At 35.5% G+C, this 20,151-nt stretch overlaps 1 protein-coding gene across 1 annotated transcript in view; it reads left to right on the forward strand.

Moving 5' to 3' along the window:
* The first annotated feature begins 756 nt into the window (after nt 1–756).
* LOC123538458 (ubiquitin-conjugating enzyme E2 G2) overlaps nt 757–20,151 on the forward strand; it is a 45,430-nt gene continuing 26,035 nt past the window's right edge. The window contains exons 1-2 of the mRNA XM_045322576.2: nt 757–915; nt 11,454–11,535. Of these exons, the coding sequence (XP_045178511.1) occupies nt 873–915; nt 11,454–11,535 (125 nt within the window). The 5' untranslated portion in view covers nt 757–872. The remainder of the gene's footprint in view (nt 916–11,453; nt 11,536–20,151) is intronic.

Here is a 20,151-nt window from a genome sequence, read left to right on the forward strand (position 1 = left end):
CACGTTTGATAAACCGGAAGTGATGGCGTAACGTCATTCGGAAAACGCAGAATGATGCCTGGATTCGGCGTACGGAAACGAAATTCAGTTTATGAGTTAAGGGCAACCCGTGAGTAAATGTATTAAAATGGCACTGTTACTATCTTTATAAGTTAAAATATGATATTAAAACATCTTACACGTTAAATAATTCAAAATAATGTCTTAAAATTAGCTTGAAATAGGCGGTTCACATTAATCATAGCCAGATATCTCAAAAATAAGCAAACGGACCTATACATTTTGTTTCACCATAATATAGACCATTTTTTTTATTTACGACTGTGAGAAGTTCCATTAAAATCTACATTGTAGAAAAATTTCTATTCGCGAAAATGTTATGAAAATTGCTTTCTCCCATTATGAAAAATTGCGTGAGATCGAAATATTTCAAATCAGTCTAGCAAAAAATCAAGCACACGACCCTATCTTTTTTATTTGCTGAATTTTTTTATTATATTCGGAAGTTTTGAAAAATCAGAGTTTAATCAAATTCTACATTGTAGATTAAATTTCGATCCTAACGTGCAGAACTACCTTAATATAAGAACAGAGGATGGGACGTAATATTTAAGAAGGCACCATTTCTTCGATATTTCTTTATAAACTGAAAAATAAGACATATATTTATGAAAATAGGCAACTCAAAGCTAAATATCTAGTGCCAGTGCCTAAAGTAAACAAATAACTGATCGACATGTAGATGACAACAACACAGTTCATTAACGTTGGCGTCAGCTTCGCCATGATCTTCCGGTCAACGATGTAAACTTGTCAAAATGACGTTTTCTTCTTTTTTCTAAAAAACACTTGGCTGAATTAAAAAAGCGATAATGGCTGGATCAGCACTGAAACGTCTTATGGCAGAATATAAACGTATGACTCTCACTTTAAATTTAGGAAGTGTCAAGGGGCACTGTCTTCGCCTTAATTTTTTTTCAGCACTAGCCATTTATTTACTGGGCTTTAGGACAAGAAAACCACTTGCCCGAAAACATTTTTACTTGCCCGAAATCAGTTCCTTTATATGGTGCATTTTTAAAGAAAAGGAAGTGTCTAGGGGTACGGATCCGTACCTCTAGAATCTGATTCTAGAGGTACGGATCCGTACCTCTAGACAAGCCTGTTAGGGGTTTTCTTGGGGTACGGACCTCCTTTTTCTAGATATGTAGGGTTATATATATCTTAATTTTTGTTGAAAATGACATAAAAAATAAGACTTAACCAGTGTTCACTCAAAACTTGGATCCAAATGGTTTACAGATACCAGCGTTCACCCGATTGTTTACCTTCTCTTTCAAAACCTAAATAACCGAGGAACTCCAAATGAATACACTGTTACGTGCCGATAAGTTTGTTGTAAAATAAACTATTGATAACAGATAGCGAGTGCTTGTAACCCTTAAATGAATTCTATTTGAAATTCAGCGGAATAAATTAAGCATAATAATATGCACAAGATATAATGTAATCGGCATGGAACTGATTGTTTAATAATCAATTAACCGACATTAAGTAAAAGAAACTGTTTGTGAAAACGTCCCTTGTATCTCGTAACGGCTACCAAATGTGTGGAAAACATAAATACCCTAAGGGTTAATTATCATTAAAAATAGCTTTTTCCCTAGATATTTAACTTTTTTTGTTTAATCTTAATATCTTTTTTTCTGCCAGTTCGAATCCTTATGATTTATTCGGTGTTCCTCGGTTATTTACGTTTCGAAAGAAAATGTAACAAATCCGGTGAACGTTGTAATCTGTAAACCATTTAGATCCAAGTTTAAGGTGAATTCTGATGAATTGTTATTTGTTATTTCATTTTCAACAAAATTTGAAATGTACATGACCCTTAATCTCTAGAAAATAGGAGGTCCGTACCCCTAGAAAACCCCTAACAGGCTTGTCTAGAGGTACGGATCTGTACCTCTAGAATCAGATTCTAGAGGTACGGATCCGTACCCCTAGACACTTCCTAAAGAAAAAACAACAAAAATCAGTTTGTAAGTTTTGGGCTTGCTCGTTCTATTTCAGCCATGGTATATCAGTTTGCCACATTGTTTTGAACGATCTTTCTCGTTTCTGCTAATGTTGTTTCTTTTTACCTTATGTATCCAGGGTTTGACACCCACTCGCTTTTGAAATTCAGTGGTCCCCAGAAAATTCGGTCCCCACTTTCAGGAAAAGTAGCTGGGACTTCATACCACTGTAGTAGGGGAAGGGCCAATAGGCCCTCGGCCCTTAATGAAAACCGGCCTGTCTTCATAGGGCTAGCACTGGTTGAAAAAACTTTGAGCCAAATTTTTACACTGCGGATTGAAGAGGCTCGCACGCCCATTCAACATTCAGGATTCACTGGTCCACCTGAAAATACACTGTCCCCGGGTCATCAGACCACTGTTAGTATCGATCCCTGTTAGTTACATATAATCTACTGTTTTATTTTTTCCTTTTTGTTGGTTTTGGCAGCCCGAAGTATTTTAGATTTATTTCGCAAAGACCCAGTATTTACTAAGGATCTAGGCTAATAAAAAATGTGGAGAATGCAAAATGCTGTTAGGTCACCAATTCATACGTAAATACACGAAAGCGAGTTTTTTGGATGTTCATTTCGGATTTGTGAAATACTTTTTGTAATTATTGTGAAAATTAAGAGATTTAAATTTCGGAAAAATGCACTTGTCTGTTCGGGCAATCACCTGGAAACTTTGGTTTGCCCAAAACAGGATTTACTTGTCCCGGGCTTCGGGCAACCCAGTTACGACGAAGACTGAGTGTCACTGTGCCAGAATTCTGTCACGCTATAATTTCATCAGATCAAATGCCACAGACTTGCCTTTTAATTTAATATATTTTATCCAATTTTCTTTTAATTGACTTAAAATAAACCATGCAACACTATTTGAAAATAAGTTCCTACTGTTTGCAGATCAAATTGCCCCTTCGCTATTTTTTAAATCGATAGACTTTTACCTTTAAATTACGTCACAAAAGTAGTCCAGAAAATAGGACGTTTCGTGACAGCGTGTTAACTCTTGACTGTCACTGTCTCCGTTACGTCCAAACTTATTCTGCATATTTCTGTTAGGAAATCCCCATGTCTTTGTTTTCGTAACAGTAAAATGCAGATAAGCAGGGCTCTCGCGAGTGGGCGACTTGAGCGAAATAGGCGCTCTAGAACTTCAAACTTCGCTCAAATCTAACCTCAAAGTGAAATGCAAGGCGCCCGATTTTCTTTGATTTCCGCACTCGCTAATTAGTGCTACCCAGACTGTTGACAATTTGTACGGTGTCATAACGAGTGCCGAATACACAAACACACGCCGGTAGCATAATTTAAGCTCCTCCTACTTCAGGTACTTGCGAGATTTTCCCGAGAAGTGTGAAAGCGAATCAAATTATCCGATACACCTCGTTGATTGTGTTCAGCCAATTAGCTTCACGTTTACGTCTTTGACACTTCGTTTTTAATTGTCAACATGTTCGAGTGCAAAAAGCAAAGTTTTTTTTTAAAAAAAAACTGCTGATTAACCATGCGATTAATTGGAATTTGGTACACAATTATTTGTTATCTATGATAAAAGAACGACATGTAATGTATTAACTATGTTTAAATTGACTTCCATCGATGAATTTATTTGAATATGTATTTCTAGATTACACAGTTTACTTTCAGTTTCATTCGAGTGAGATTTTGACATTCCTCGGTGAATGACTCGGTGTTAATAATAAATACTTCATACAAGATATAACCAAAATTTGGCGGGTTACATTTACAGAATCGGCTTGAATTTTGAAAACGATTTTTTTCAGAATTTTTTAACGAAACAATAACCACTGTATGGGAAATGATCTAACTAAGAAAATGAATGGTCACATCAATACTTTTTATCAAGAAACAAGAAAATTACAGCCACCTTTCGAATCACTCGACATCATTACGATAGGAAAAGTCTTCCCACTTCTCCCTAAAGTCTCCCCACTTCTCCCTAAATCTGCTTGAGGGAGAAGTGACTTCTCCCAAAAAATTGGACCTAGCTAGACCCCTGATAAGGGTGAGGCTTAGAGGGATGACAACTATAAAATATCAGATCATAAAATAAATCATATTGATATTAAAGCCAAATGAGTTTAAGGCTAGTCACAAAAGCAACAGTGCTGAAGCTTTATATTTTATTATTATTATTATACCAGATTTATATAGTGCCCTTTTCATGGTAAACACGTTCAAAGGCGCTTTACATATACTGCAGCCACACAGGGCGCGAAATCATCCTCCACTAGTACAGACACAGAGCAATCTGACCAGAGGGACAGAGTGAGATAAAGCCCCCAGAACAGACAGAGAGAACTTTTCAGATACAGACGTGTCTGGCTAACTTAGCCTAGCTCTTTTCGAATAGACAGTCTGGTTCTTTAACGTGCCCGGTGTATAGCATCGACACAAGCGAAGCCGTCTTTCCTGGGAAGAACCAGTACAGGCCTCTTAATGAATATAAAAATAGCGTCAGTTGAGTTATGGAAGCCAGAACTACAGGTCCATGGGTCTAAGAAAAGCCACAAAATAGCTGTATAGCTAAATCTAGCTATATATAGCTAGAAATAGCTATAAAACCAATAATAATATGTTATATGTCAATATCAAATATAAAACAGTTATTATCCCATCCAAATGGTTTATGAGACGAAAGACAATCACACAGAACGGAGATCTATGCAGTTTCAGTTTTAATACATGTTGCGAATTTCTGCAATAAGTCATTACAAAATTTGTCTTGTGCAAAAAGTGCATGCCTGTCAAGTCTGTTGCTGGAATCACATGTCAAGTGCCATTTTCAGTATACTGATTACATGTGACAGACCTGCCGAAACTGGTTCTGGCCAGTTAGCTTCCCGAGAGAGATTGTACCAATCAAATTGATGCATTAATTTCCTTATGACTATGAGCCAATTACGTAAATCATCGATATTGACTGACTGGTTACTAAATATGCTATTCATGGACGTTGCTTTGTAGGAAAAGTATTAGAAACATTCACGCACTTGACCTTGACTGAAAGTACGTTCCAAATCAATTGTAGAATACAGGGTCCTCCCCAGGCCCTTTCAGCCGGGCACTTTAAATATCTTATTGCCCAGCTATAAAATTTCAATATATAAATTTTCATGTATACATTTTATCACCTGTAAACATAACCAGCCGATAATTACCTATTTTGATCATGCCCGGAGGCAAAATCGATAATGTTATAGTTGCGGAATGCCGTCAAGGACAGTGTTACTATAAACAATCGGCTTATTTTACCGCCAACTGTCAAATTGTACTTACGTTTTCGTGCACAAGTTTTTTTTTTGCAAACCGCATTTTATTTTTAGTTTGAATACATCGGGTTCAAATACTTGTATATATCAAACAAATTTTGATATTGCATGTAATCAGTTTTGGCATAATTTAAAACGAAACTGGCCGGCAGAAATTGATGAATCTGTTCAGTTGCAGCCAAATAAGACGTAACCTGGTAGAACATGCCGAACCGTTAATATTGTATTTTCCATATCCAGCAAGTAATAGCAAGCTCGTATAGCAGCTTTACAGTAACGCAAGTATACTTTCACACTTGGTGATGGATTTGAAAAGTTTTGTCGGAAGTTACTAAAAAGCGCACTCTAGCGGACAGGTGCTCACAGGAAATACTTCCTTCCGCAGTGAATACAGAACTTCATTCAGTTGCTAAAAATTATTCATCACTCAACAATAATGCAAGAAAGATTTCCAGTTGTTTGAAAAAAAAATGTTATTTTCATTTAAAAGATCAAGCATTGGCCAGAAAATGGAAAAAATGTCATTAATAAGCAGAAAGCCACAGGAACATTGTAATGACATCACCGTGACACCGGCTTCCCATAAATTTTGCAACATATGATATTCATTGTTACATGTATGGTGACACTAGATGTAGACTTTTTTTCAAGTGAATAGGTGCTCGTGAATTCTTTTGAGTAGTGAATAGTTTCTTTGTAACAAATAAATGATGCATAATATTTTTAGCTAAATCCGATTTTTGAGCTCACTTTGAGGCTTTGCCTTATTTCATATTAGCGAGCTCGATAATCTAGCCTTACTGTAACTCAAGTATACTTTCAAACATGGTGATGGATTTGAAAAGTTTTGTCGGAAAATCTTAAAAAGCGCACCCTAGCGGACAGGTGCTCACAGGAAATACTTCTTTCCGCAGTTAATACAGAACTTCATTCTGTTGCTAAAAATTATTCATGACTCGACAATAATGCAAGAAAGATTTCCAGTTTGAAAAAAAATATTTTCATTTAAAAGATCAAGCATCAGCTAGTAAGTGGAAAAAAGTCACTAATAAGCAGAAAGCCACGGGAACGCGGTAATGACGTCACCGGGACACCAGCTTCCCATGAATTTTGCAACGTATGATATTTACTGTTACAGGTATGGTGACACTAAATGTAGACTTTTTTTCAAGTGAATAGGTTCTTGCGAGTTCTTTTGAGTAGTGAATAGTTTCTTTGTGACAAATAAATGATGTATAATTTTTTATTTAAATCCGATTTTTTTGAGCTCGCTTTGAAGCTTTGCCTTATTTCATATTAGCTAGGCTATTTCAATAAAAACTGCCCGCAAAACTTGCAAAATTGCAACTGCTATTGGCGAAAATTGGGAAAAAATCGTACCTGAAACTGCAGGGTATTTTGGATGCCACAAATTTGGATAAGTCAATACATAGTGTCAGAGAAGGTAGAAAACATCAATAATTAGATTAAATTACTTTTACTTCAAATATTCTTTCATCAAATGAGCTGCAAGTTCAACTAAAACACGAAACACAGGATTATTGGTAGGTTTAAAAGATATATTGTGTTTGACAGTCTGTAAGGACCAAATAGATCAACATTATTTCCTCTCAAAACTGCTCTGTTTCTGTATTCACTTGATTAATGCAGGAAAAAAAATCACAATGCCTATTTTCTTTTAAACCCAACTTCAAAGAAAATTAAGTTGAAAATATTAAATAATGTTTCTTGCATTGATTTCTTCTTGATTTATTTACTTAAGCTACCTTTGATAAATATGTTAATATAACATGTTACAGTTTCAGAAGCTGTTTCATATCATTCTTATAATTTATCACCTCAGTTTACTTTAATGAATATGTTTATCGCGATAAACCCTGAAAAGTGTACCCGGCTATAATTCCACAGAGCCCGGCTATTACAAAATCCTGGGGAGAACCCTGAGAATATGTAGCTTTTACACCGTTATCATATTTATATATTGTTTATATAAAACATTTTAAGTTCTTAGATACATTTTTATATCACGGAGGTGGATGCCAACCACAGTGCTATAGAAAAATATATAATGATAATAGTAGAATATTTATTTATCTATTTATTTATATAATATAAATGCAGTGGCCACACATGTACAAAATGTCACATGTATCATGAAATAAAATTAAACAAAAAAGTCCATGTAGGATGTGTTAAAGCAAGGCAAAAAAAGGGTGGACCTGAAATTCATATTAATGGTCTCAGAAAGCACCAGAATGGATATTTTCATGTATATTTTAAAAAAAATTCTTGCGGGGGGGGGGGGGGGGGGGGGGGGGGGGTATCCCCTAGCCCAACTAGTTGTGCGCAAATGGCTCTTTGATTATATATAATGCCTTCCACAGCTATACAGTAAATGTCAGTCTGTAAAATCAGTCGGCCTTGCAGTGGAAAAATGGATCCCCCTAACACCCCATCTCCCATCACACATATCTCACTCTTTCATATTTTGGAAACTAGACAGGTATGTCTAATACAGCAGGAAAAAAAGCAAAACAAAAAGCTTCTGGTATGGGAGGATGAAAAGCACTACTGACATGCACAAATTTTATAAAACTCATGAGAAAAAGGATCTTACCTAATGACCAGAATATTACTCAGAGAAAAACATTTAGCGGACATGAAAAAAAAGATTATTATTTTTTCTGATGTTCAGTCTCATCGATAGTCAGTTGAAACTGGTGGCAGGATAGATATTGCTATTTCAGTTGATTCGCTTTGACCTGTACCACTCTATACAAGTATGCGAAACAGGTGTTTAGTCCAGGCACTGGAATTTGCGATTCAAGAAGTTCTCAGTAAAAATTGAAACTGAAAATACCAGAGCTATTGTCCTTTAATTTTCATAGACCTTGAATGTCTGTGACGTCCTTTTCCTGGGGATACCAATTGATCAATTTTGCTTGTTGTACCCCCAGCACAATGAAGTTGTGGTGGGGGGTATATGGTTTCAAGTTGTCTGTCTGGTCGTCTGTCTGTAGACACAATCTTGTGTGTACCAACTCTCCTCATCCCCTTGACACATTTTAATTAAACTTCACACAAGTGATCAGTACCAACCCAAGTTGTGCATAGGGCATGAAAAAAAATTATAGTGTTATGGGACTTTGTTTTTTTGTTACTATACTATATACATAGAGTCTGTACATGCAATCTTGTGTGCACCTAATCTTGTGAACCCATGCACACAATTGAATGAAACTTCACACAAGTGATCAGCAGTAACCCAGAAACCCTAGTTGTACATGGGGCATGTTAGGTTCTTTCATAAAAAATTCTGCAGAGTTATGGGACTTTGTTTTTTGTTTATGTACTATATACATAGAGTCTGCATAATTATGCAATGTTGTGCGCACCTAATCTCTCGAACCCTTGCACACAATTTAATGAAACTTCACACAAGTAATCAGTACCAACCCTAGTTGTGCATGGTGCATGTAAGCTTCTTTTACATAAATATTTTGCAGAGTTATGGGACTTTGTGCTTTGTAACTTTGCTGTCTGCATATGCAATCTTGTGCTCACCTAATCTCCGGAACCATTGCACACAATTTAATGAAACATCACACAAGTGACAAGTACCAACCTTACTTGTTCATGATGCATGTTAGGTTCTTTCAGAAAAAATATTCTGCAGAGTTATGGGACTTTGTTTTAGTTACTATACTATAAACATAAAGTCTATATATCTACATAAAGTCTATATACATACAGTCCAATCTTGTGTGCGTCAAATTGCAATGTACTGTGTCAGTGCATGTGCCCGGGGTGGTGCAAGGGCGTAGGAGCTGGGGCGGCAGGAGCGGCGCCTGCCGCCCCAATATTTCGAGGAGAGGCGAAATGCCAAACTCGTAAATTTTTGAAAAGGCTAGAAAATATAACTGAAAATAAATACAGCAGTCTTCCATTTATCATGAAGTGCATCGGCGACTGATATGTACACAGAATTTCCTCATATCGCTGACACCTTGCTAGATCACCTTGGTGACAGGGTATTGCACAAAATCGATAATCTGCAACGACCAAGGTCGCTGTATTTTCACGCCCCGCAGACTCGGATTATAGGCAATACATGAATTAATGAAAGTTAATCGTATTTAATTGCTTACTGCCAAACTTGCAATTAATGTTGTGTCTCAAATTCTGCCGACAAAAGAAAGTATCTTGAGTAAAACACAAAAGCAAATCGGGATCTTTAGATGTCTTTACATAAAATATATCATATTAAATATTTTTGACACTTAAACATATTGTTTGAAAATCAAAGGCATCATAATGATTAAATTCAACGCATAAATGTAGAACAATCCTCATAGATTTTACAGATCTAGTTAAATTAAAAAGTATTACAGCTTCAACATAAAAATATAAAAGGCCAATCACCCTCGCAATTTTGCATTTCCAAATCGATCATTTGGTAAAAAGAACCCTGAAGTCAGTTCATTCAACCCTCAATGGTTCAAAGAAAACAATGAATTGCGTTTTACCTTTATAATGCCATTTAATGACTAAAATGCTATAAGGATTAGATTACCCCTTTAAGTCAGGATCTTGTGCTCGATCCCCTTCTTAGACATTACTGGTTTTACCCTGGCAAAACATTGTCCATATCTAGATTGTAGGACATTTGCCCCCCAGGACATTCGCCGCCCCAATGAAAAAATGAACTGTTGGACATTTGCCCCCCAGTTGAAATGGCAGATAGGACATTTGCCCCCCATTGCTTATTTTTGGAATGGACATCCTAACGCCATTACAGTATTTAAACATAGTAAACTGTAATTAGGAGTGAAAACTCAAAAGAAAACGAGTATGTTCAACAGATACTGAGCAGTCTAAGAAGTCGCCAGATTGCACTATTTACTCTAGCTATATGCAAACTTTTTCCCGGGCCACCCCGGACCCCGTTCATAGGAGAGGGACACCCACTCCCAAACCCACCCCCTTTGCCGCCCCAATGCTCAAATCGTCCCTATGCCCCTGTGGTGGGTGGGGGGGGGGGGGGCACATTCATCACCTTCATTGATAGCTCTATTTATTAATATTGTTGTTATTATGATTATTATGTCTCCCACACCACTGTGTGTTGGGAGACATAATAATCATAATAACAATAATATTAATAACTAGAGCTATCAATGAAATATATTAATATTGTTGTTATTATGATTATTATGTCTCCCACCACACAGTGGTGTGGGAGACATATTGATTTACTCCAGTCTGTCTGTGTGTCTGTCACAAAGCTTGTCCGCACTCTAAGTCGAACATTTCTCATCCGATTTTCACCAAACTTAAACAAAATGTGTTTGACCATAAGACCTCAACCAATTTCGATAACTAGTTAAATCGGCGAAGACACTTCGGAATTATGGCCCTTGACAATAATTTATGAATCACCTAGATGCATAAATATGCTGAAGACTTCATTCTCAAACATGCACCAAAAACCATTCATCTTGTCCGCACTCTAAGTCGAACATTTCTCATCCGATTTTCACCAAACTTAAACAAAATGTGTTTGACCATAAGACCTCAGCCAAGTTCGATAACTAGCTAAATCGGCCAAAACACTCTGGAATTATGGCCCTTGACAATAATTTATGAATCACCTAGATGCATAAAAATGCTGAAGTGTTCATTCTCAAACATGCACCAAAAACCATTCATCTTGTCTGCACTCTAAGTCAAACATTTCGTATCCGATCTTCACCAATTTTGAACAAAATGTATTTGCAAATAAGACCTTGGCCAAGTTTGATAACTAGCCAAATCGGTTAAGACACTTTGGAATTAGGCCCTTGAATTACTGAAAATCAGGCATTTTACTCTTCAAAGGTATATTTGTTGTGACTAAACAGTATAAAAACACTGACTTAGTGTTTAGATGATTAGGCAACTGTTGTGGGAGACATGTGCTTTTCTCAAAAGTAGCTTAGTTATTATTGAAATTACCAAAGAAAATTCAAGTAAATTGTTTATTGAAGCTAGATTTTAAAATAATCAAGTAGTTCCAGTTATCAAGTGATCAATTGTAGCTTTTTCTGTATTTTAAGAACTTACACTGAACCCACCAGAAGGAATAATAGCTGGACCAGCAAATGAGGAGAACTTTTTTGAATGGGAAGCTCTAATTATGTGAGTTATATAATTATTATTCTCAGCAAACACCAGTAGATTTAAGGGGATTTACTTTTAATGACCCTGGTGTTGAATACCTGAGAGTCATTTAGTGTTTGAACTGTCCAGCTGTCAGTCACACTTCATTTCGTGTATTCCACTTGTACAGTTTTTATCCAACTGAATGAAACTGGGTATACATCATCAGCATGAAGTGGACATGAATTGGGACTTCTAACAAGAAAGAAAACTTGATATAACTTAAAACTTGATGAAACTTAACGTCATCAAAATAAATTTGATGTGCACATACATGTATTGTTAGAACTTCCAACTTATGATTTTTAGGCTGGCAATTTATTCGCCAGGCTATTATAACCATAAATCGAGATTCCACAAAGTTCAACAGAAGTTCGAAGGTGCTGAGACTGACAACACAAAATATAATTTCATGCGCAATTCAAATAGTTCGCCACATTTATCAGTTTTGCCATAGAGTTGTATAAAGATTGTTAAACTTACCTGTTTCAATAAATCTATTTGCTTTAACATGTTATAATAATGTTTTATTTTTCTAACGGTAAATACTTGAAAGATAATATTAGAAAATATTACATAATGATGGTAAATTAATTCGTCCCTATGAATGAAATGTCTGTATGAATGGAACTTTTTCGTAACTCTACACTGTTGACCGTTTCGTAATGGATTATGATCCGGTCTGTAAATAGCTAATTAAACAAACGCTGGTTCCAAGAAACAATTGTGGATATGAGTTATACTGTGCATTATTCGAGGACCTGACATAACATGGAAAATAAGAAATATGAAATATCAATTAAAATGAATTTATAGTGATATGAGTTATGTCAGGTTTTATATTAGGGCTAAAGTTTATAATAAGAATCTATTCTTTCAGATCATTTGCTATAGGTACTATGGGAGGTAATTGTTGCGTGGAATTGCCACAGTAACGTGAAAAGAAATGGCATGTTCTAAAATCTGGCCTGGCCTGGCCTGGCCTGGGCCAGACCCGATGTGTCCAATTTTTTATCGGGCCAGGCCAGGCCAGGCCATAGATTTCATGATTGTAAAAGGTGAAAGTGATTTCTATAGCATCATTAAAATCAGACTTTTGGAACTTATTAATTGAGGGATAAGTTTGGATATTTCAGACATTATACAAATACATTTTGAATTCCTACACAGCAAAACTATACACCTGGGAATAAGCCTGTAGCTAACATAACTATTAAGTCTAATTTAAAGGTGATGCCTGATTAATTGTTATGACTATTATCAGGGGATCTCCACCTCAATTGACTCTTGACTGGTGGCTTGGTTTTCCCCCGATTGAATAACCTAACTAATTATTATTATTTTGTCTATTGAGGATTATTTAGTATTGTCCGAAACTATTGAACTAACACTGAAGAATATTCCGTATGCTTCAGTAAATAAATTTTCGGTGCCCCCAAAACTTAAATAAAAAATATAAATATTGAAAACCAAATAAAACATAAACATTTCTTTACCGCCAGGTCGTACATGCAGATATAGTTGTGCTGACAAAACCTTCAGCTACAGATCTCAGGACTGTGAGTTTGAGACACCTCTTTGACCATTTTCATTATCATTCTTTTTATATTTCATCTGTAAACTTAGAATGCAGGAAAATTGTCACACTTTATCGTGATTTATTTTTCATATATTGAAAGAAATACACAAGTATTTGACATTCTTCTACATACAAGTTATTACCATGAGTGTTACATATATTTGATAAAATGTTGTAAGATTAATAACAGTATCGATAAAATGTCATTATATCGAATTAATGAAAACAGTCTGAATTGAAATCGAACCCATGGTAACATGCGTGTAAGTCGGAGAACTTATCACTACGCCACTGTGCCACTGGTTAGGCTGGCGATTTATTTGCCAGACTATTATAACCATAAATCGAGAATCCACAAAGTTCAACAGAAGTTCAAAGGTGCTGAGACTGACAACACAAAATATAATTTCATGCGCAATTCAAATAGTTCGCCACATTTATCAGTTTTGCCATAGAGTTGTATAAAGATTGTTAAACTTACCTGTTTCAATAAATCTATTTGCTTTAACATGTTAAAATAATGTTTTATTTTCTAACGGTAAATACTTGAAAGGTAATATTAGAAAATATTACATAATGATGGTAAATTAATTCGTCCCTATGAATGAAATGTCTGTATGAATGGAACTTTTTCATAACTCTTAGTAACACTGTTGACCGTTTCGTTATAGATTATGACCCCAGTCTTTAAATAGCTAATTAAACAAACGCTGGTTCCGAGAAACCATTGTCGATATGAGTTATACTGCGTATTATTCGACGACCTGACATAACATGGAAAATAAGAAATATGAAATATCAGTTAAAATGAACTTATAGTGATATGAGTTATGTCAGGTCTTATATTTAGGGCTAAAGTTATAAGAATCTATTCTTTCAGTTAATTTGCTATAGGTACTACGGGACGTAATCGTTGCGTGAAATTGCCACAGTAACGTGAGAAGAAACAAATGACCACTTTCTACGAGTTGTGTACCTTAAGAGCGTACATGCTATATATATATATATATATATATATATATATATATATATATATATATATATATATATATATATATATATATATACAGGGTTTCTGCTGCTATTCGCCAATGCCTTTTTTGGTGAAAAAAAAATTTAATTGGCGAAAAAAAAATTCCACAGTTAACAATTTTACATTTGTGTAAAATAAACATCTGTTTTACTACCGGAAACAACGTTATAGTACAATAGAAATGTGCCGACTATCACCAATCAATAATTATACGCAGCGTGTCAGGGATAATCTGATATTTAGCAATACACGAAGACATTACACCGTGTCGATACCGAATTACACCTCTGGGCATAATTTAAAACTTGGCGGAGTCACGTGAGTGTTCCTCCACATAAAAACGATTATTAGTCAATCTGATTTGCCAAATTCAGACCCGCCTACTATTACGAAAGCAAATGAAACGAAATATTTGCTGAGCACTTTGTCTAAAGCCCCACCCATTTTCTTAATATTAAAACGCAAGTTATTTTTAATATCAAGCCAATTCGCCGAAGTAATCGATAATAATGAAAAAGTCGAAGATATTATAGATAAATTTGTGGGATCGTAAAATATTACTGTTAAATAAATATACGCGCTTGTAAATTTCAGTCGTGTATTTCAGCGCGTTCGTAAAATTTCACTCGAAGAATTGTGATACAAATGAACTAAAGCAGTTCGTTTGGTTCTTTTACGTGCCCAACGTAAAGCATTGATACACGTAAAGCATTGATACACGGCCCCGTTAAAGGGCATCAAAATAAAGAGCTACTTGTACCTTTAGGTGGTATTTTCGCTATACATTTTGTGTATGAAAAGTTAAAGAAATTTAGAGATATATATAATGAAATTTAAGCCTTTTTGAAAAGCTTTTCAAAAGTCATAATATAAAATAAAACACGCTGTTTTGGATAGATGACCTTATATAAATTTTGAAATAAAAAGTTAGAAATTAAAGAGCTAAATGTTCATGTTTTAGAAACATCTTAGTAGTGAAAAATGACCATTAAATTGGCAAACTATATAATAAATTATAGGGATAGTTTTATAGATTTGTTTTGAAAATGGTTGAGAATTAAGATTAAAACCTATTTTTGACTCAACATGATATTAGTATAGACTGGTTCAAGAGCAAATTGCATAGTTAAAGTATGAAATGAAAAAGAGATTTAAAAAAAATGGTATATAATTTTGAACTGACTACTTATCATTACATGATAAATCAATGTTAATGTGTATGCATCTGCTTGTTGAGTTATTTGTGGAATGTAGAAAATAAATTTAAAAAACTGAACTAATTGAGTGATATTATATTAATTCTATTTTTTTTTTGACATTATTGATCCTCTGCCGCGCGCACCTTTTTCTTTAAAAAATTTAAGTGGCGGAAAAAAAATTGTGCACAGTGGAAACACTGTATATATATAGAAGTCTGCTGCTGTTTATTCCTTACAAATTGAACTTTTATATATATACATATATATATATTTTATTTTTATTTTTTTGCTATTCATTTTAGAAACATTCTGCAAATGCTGAAAGATAAATTGTAAAAAATGCTTTGTCAACTTTTGTTACCATTTTGTTTAAAGGGTGGGGGGCGTAGATGTAAGCGATTTTTGTTTAAACACAGGTTTTCAGCTGTATTTCAGGTTATATTAAGATAGTGGACCCGTAACGGTAATGTTTAACAAATGCATTAATCGATACAGTCCTGAATTTAACATTGTTTCGCACTGTGTTGCATCTTTAAATGTCTTCTGCCGTGTCGTTGTTGTTTGATTGTTTTTTTATTTGTTAATCTTGTATAAATTATGTTTTTTCCTCCAGCTGAAACAGAGACAAATTTCAAAGTGATAGCCATTGCGCAAAACAATTGCAGAGAAGTCATTGTACTAAATGAAACCTCAAAGTATTGCGTAACAATTGTAAAACACAAAATAAAATTGTTGATAACAATTTTTCTTGCGAGCCTCAAGTAAGAGACTTTAATTGGACAGAAATTAAGCTCCAGCTCTTAAGAATTATAGCCTTGCTCTCTGCATTCAAAAAGAACCATAGGGCAGAAGTAAAACCTACCTACATTTCTACCAAACTTTGTAAAGTAAAGAATAAATGCAAAATCATGAACTTTTACAAAATGTAACAAAGTATTTTCAAAGATGTCTAAACATTCACCCTTCAGGTTAAATTCATTTTAAACAGCAAGAAATGGCTAATCAAATGAAAGATTTCAGCTTTTGTACGACATAGCTTACGCCCGTGAACCCAGGTTTAAACTAGTTTTTTATGAATTATGAATTTCGGTCGTTAATCTAAGTTCACGAGTGTGAACCTATGTTTACGGGCGTAGTACAGGGTTCACGAGTGTAAACCATAGTTTAAGAACGTGAACATGTTAACAATCGAGAACTTAAGTTTATGACCGTGAAAATGGGTTTACGACCGTAAACATAGGTTCACGTTTTTTTTGAGAAACCAATTTTACTGAACATAAACGTAGGTTCACGATCATAAAGTATAGTTCATCTCGTAAACTCAAGTTCATTGTCATAAACATAGGTTCACGCCCGTAAACAATGGTTCGTGGCAATCCAATAATCCAATAATTACATTCTTGGTCGAAAAACTAGGATTATCGAATACTAATGTATATTTTCGAGCGAAAACATAGGACAACAGGCGTAAACCATAGTTTATGCTCTTGAACCCATGTTTACGTTCGATAAACTAGGTTTCTCGAATGAACTTTAACTTAGGTTTACAAACGTGGACTTATATTTAAGAGTGTGAACTATGATTTACGACGTTATCCTTTGTTTTCGCTCGAAAGAATAGGTTAACGGGGCCTCCGTGGCCGAGTGGTTAGAGTCGTTGACTTCAAACTATTTGCCCCTCATCGATGTGGGTTCGAAACCTCATTTGGGGCGTAGAATTCTTCACGTGAGGAAGCCATCCAGCTGGCTTACGGAAGGTCGGTGGTTCTACCCAGGTGCCCGCTCGTGATGAAATAGTGCACTGAGGGGCGCATGGGGTCTTCCTCCACCATTAAAGCTGGAAAGTCGCCATATGACCTAAAATTGTGTCGGTGCGACGTTAAACAAAATAAAAAATAAATAGAATAGGTTAACATGCTTTTTAAGTTTGAAAACCCTAGTTTATCTATCGTTAATCCTAGTTTTTCGACTGTGAACCTGGTTTCATGTAATTATTGGACGATTTCCATACATGTCACGTCTGTAAACTATGGTTAAAGATCATAGAATTAGGCTCATGTTGTTATACAGGGGTTCAAGATTCGTAAACACAGGTTCACACCCGAAATTCATGGTTGATTTTTTAATCCTAATATATCGACCGTAAACCATGGTTTACATTTGATAAGCTACGTTTCTCGAATAAACTATAAAATTCGTTCATTATCCTATGTGGTTTGATTGGATTACGTTCTCGGAACCTGACATTTTTGTAAGATATAAATTTTTGTGGTTTCAGATTCCCAAGTGAACTGTTTGTCTCACTAATTATGTTATCCCCAGTGAAGCAAACACAATGTATTTTTTCACCATCTGTAGTCTGTAATATCCTTACACTACCATCACAAATTAATCAAGATGGTTAATCACATCAATACCCTATGCTCGCCTTAGTTTGATATGGAAAACCCATAATATCTAAGATTTTGCAAACATCTTTCCCGCACAGATTTCATCTGGTGTTTTGTTGTAGCCAGCCTTTCTGTACTTTCAGTACTTTTGATTTTCTTGAGTTATGGCCCTTTTCTTGGATTTGAGCAATGGCAACTACATAAAGTACTCATCTAAATTGTTTCCATCTAGTTGAAATGAAACTTGATATACATCATCAACTCAGCTTGGCCCATCTTAGGAGCTACCAGAGCTAAAATAGGAAGACCTTTAAATGACTTTTTCTCATGAACCACTGGATGTATCTTCATCAGACTTGATATTAGTCATCTCTCAGCTTTGTTCCAATGCCCCTTTCAGGCGCTGTTGGAGCTAAAAATAGAAAAACCTTAAAACTACTTTTTTTCATAGACCAGACACGGTCTATAGCACCCTTTTAAGGTCTTCTCTCAAGTTTTTAGCTCACCTAAGCACAAAATGCTAGGCGTGAGCTATTGTGATTGCTCACCGTCCGGCGTCCATCCAATGTCTGTCTGGCCAAACTCCTTTAAACAACATCTCCTCCTACACCACCAGGCTAATTTTGATGAAACTTCACAGGGATGTTCCTTAGATAGTCTTCTTCAAAAAAAATTTCAAAGAATTGAATTTCATACAGAACTCTGGTTGCCATGGCAACCGAAAGGAAAAACTTTAAAAATCTTCTTGTCCAAAACCACAGGTCATAGGGTTTTGATTAGCCTGGCTGCATGGTTATTTTTTAACCAGGTTTTCAACGAAAACCTGAGTTATTAGATTGGGGTAGATGTCGGTCGGGCGGGCGGGCGGCGGCAGCGGCGGCGGCGTCAAACTGGTGTTTCCGGTCAATAACTTTTGTTTTGGTAAAGATATTTGAATAAAACTTGGTATATATGTAGCTTATATCAAGACAAAGGCTGGGATTGATTTTGGGGTTTCTGCGGTCAAGGTCAAGGTCACTGTTACTTAAAATAGAAAAAGGGTTTCCGGTCAATAACTTTTGTTTCGGTAAAGATATTTGAATAAAACTTGGTATGTATGTAGCTTATATCAAGACAAAGGCTGGGATTGATTTTGGGGTTTCTGGGGTCAAGGTCAAGGTCACTGTTACTTAAAATAGAAAAAGGGTTTCCGGTCAATAACTTTTGTTTCGGTAAAGATATTTGAATAAAACTTGGTATGTATGTAGCTTATATCAAGACAAAGGCTGGGATTGATTTTGGGGTTTCTGGGGTCAAGGTCAAGGTCACTGTTACTTAAAATAGAAAAATGGTTTCCGGTCAATAACTTAACTTAGGAATGAGCTATCATGATGAAACTTGGTGTATAGAAAACTTATATAAAGTTGTAGCTTGGGATTGATTTTGGGGTTTCTGGGATCAAGGTCAAGGTCATTGTTACTAAAAATAGGGTTAGGGTTAGGTTAGGGTTAGGGTTAGCATATCTTCTACATGCATGGAGGGATTTTGATGAAAGTTGGCACAATTGTTCACCATCATGAGACGGAGTGTCATGCACAAGAACCAGGTCCCTAGGTCTAAGGTCAAGGTCACACTTAGAGGTCAAAGGATACAAGAATGAAAACTTTGTCCGGAGCATATCTTCTTCATGCATAGAGGGATTTTGATGTAACTTGGCACAATTATACACCATCATGAGACGAAGTGTCTTGCGCAGTTCCCTTCTTTAGAACTACTTCCCTTTGTTGTTACTATAAATAGCTTATATTGTAACTTTTTCATTAATAGACGTAGGGAAAAATCGAGACCACTTTTCTGTAGTACAATATGCATGTTACATCCAATTTTGAGGTGTATTTTGACCAATCTCTTAGTGTATTAAAAAGCTTGAATGATTATTTTTTACTTTTGATTTTTAAATAAAAGAAAAAAATCCAAAAACAGATATTTTGTTAATCTTTTTACTCAGAATCAAAAGAACGCGGTTAATTACATGACACGGAAAGGTGTTATAATTGCTGTGCAAACAATTCACACTTAAACTTGCATGATAACAGACGTCTGCTGCCAATTAGTGTCAAAAAGCCGCTTTTCTTTGATGTAGTCTGTTACCGATACTACTGTTGGTACGAAACGGTTGGGAACGAAAATAACACAGTCCGATTTCCACCAATCAGGTTCTGATAATAATTCAGTCCGCGGCATCAATATGGCCACCGCCATAACTTTTTGAATGTTTCTCATTGCAGAGTTGGTGCAGCCGTTCTGCGCTTGCGCGGAATTATTATCAAATGGAACGCATGGCAAAAATACTCATTTTTTTGCATGTCCGCACGCATTTAGTGTATAATGTGCATAATATACTGACTAAAGGTT

Source organism: Mercenaria mercenaria, chromosome 18 (assembly GCF_021730395.1).
Source record: "Mercenaria mercenaria strain notata chromosome 18, MADL_Memer_1, whole genome shotgun sequence".
Lineage (NCBI taxonomy): Eukaryota > Metazoa > Mollusca > Bivalvia > Venerida > Veneridae > Mercenaria > Mercenaria mercenaria.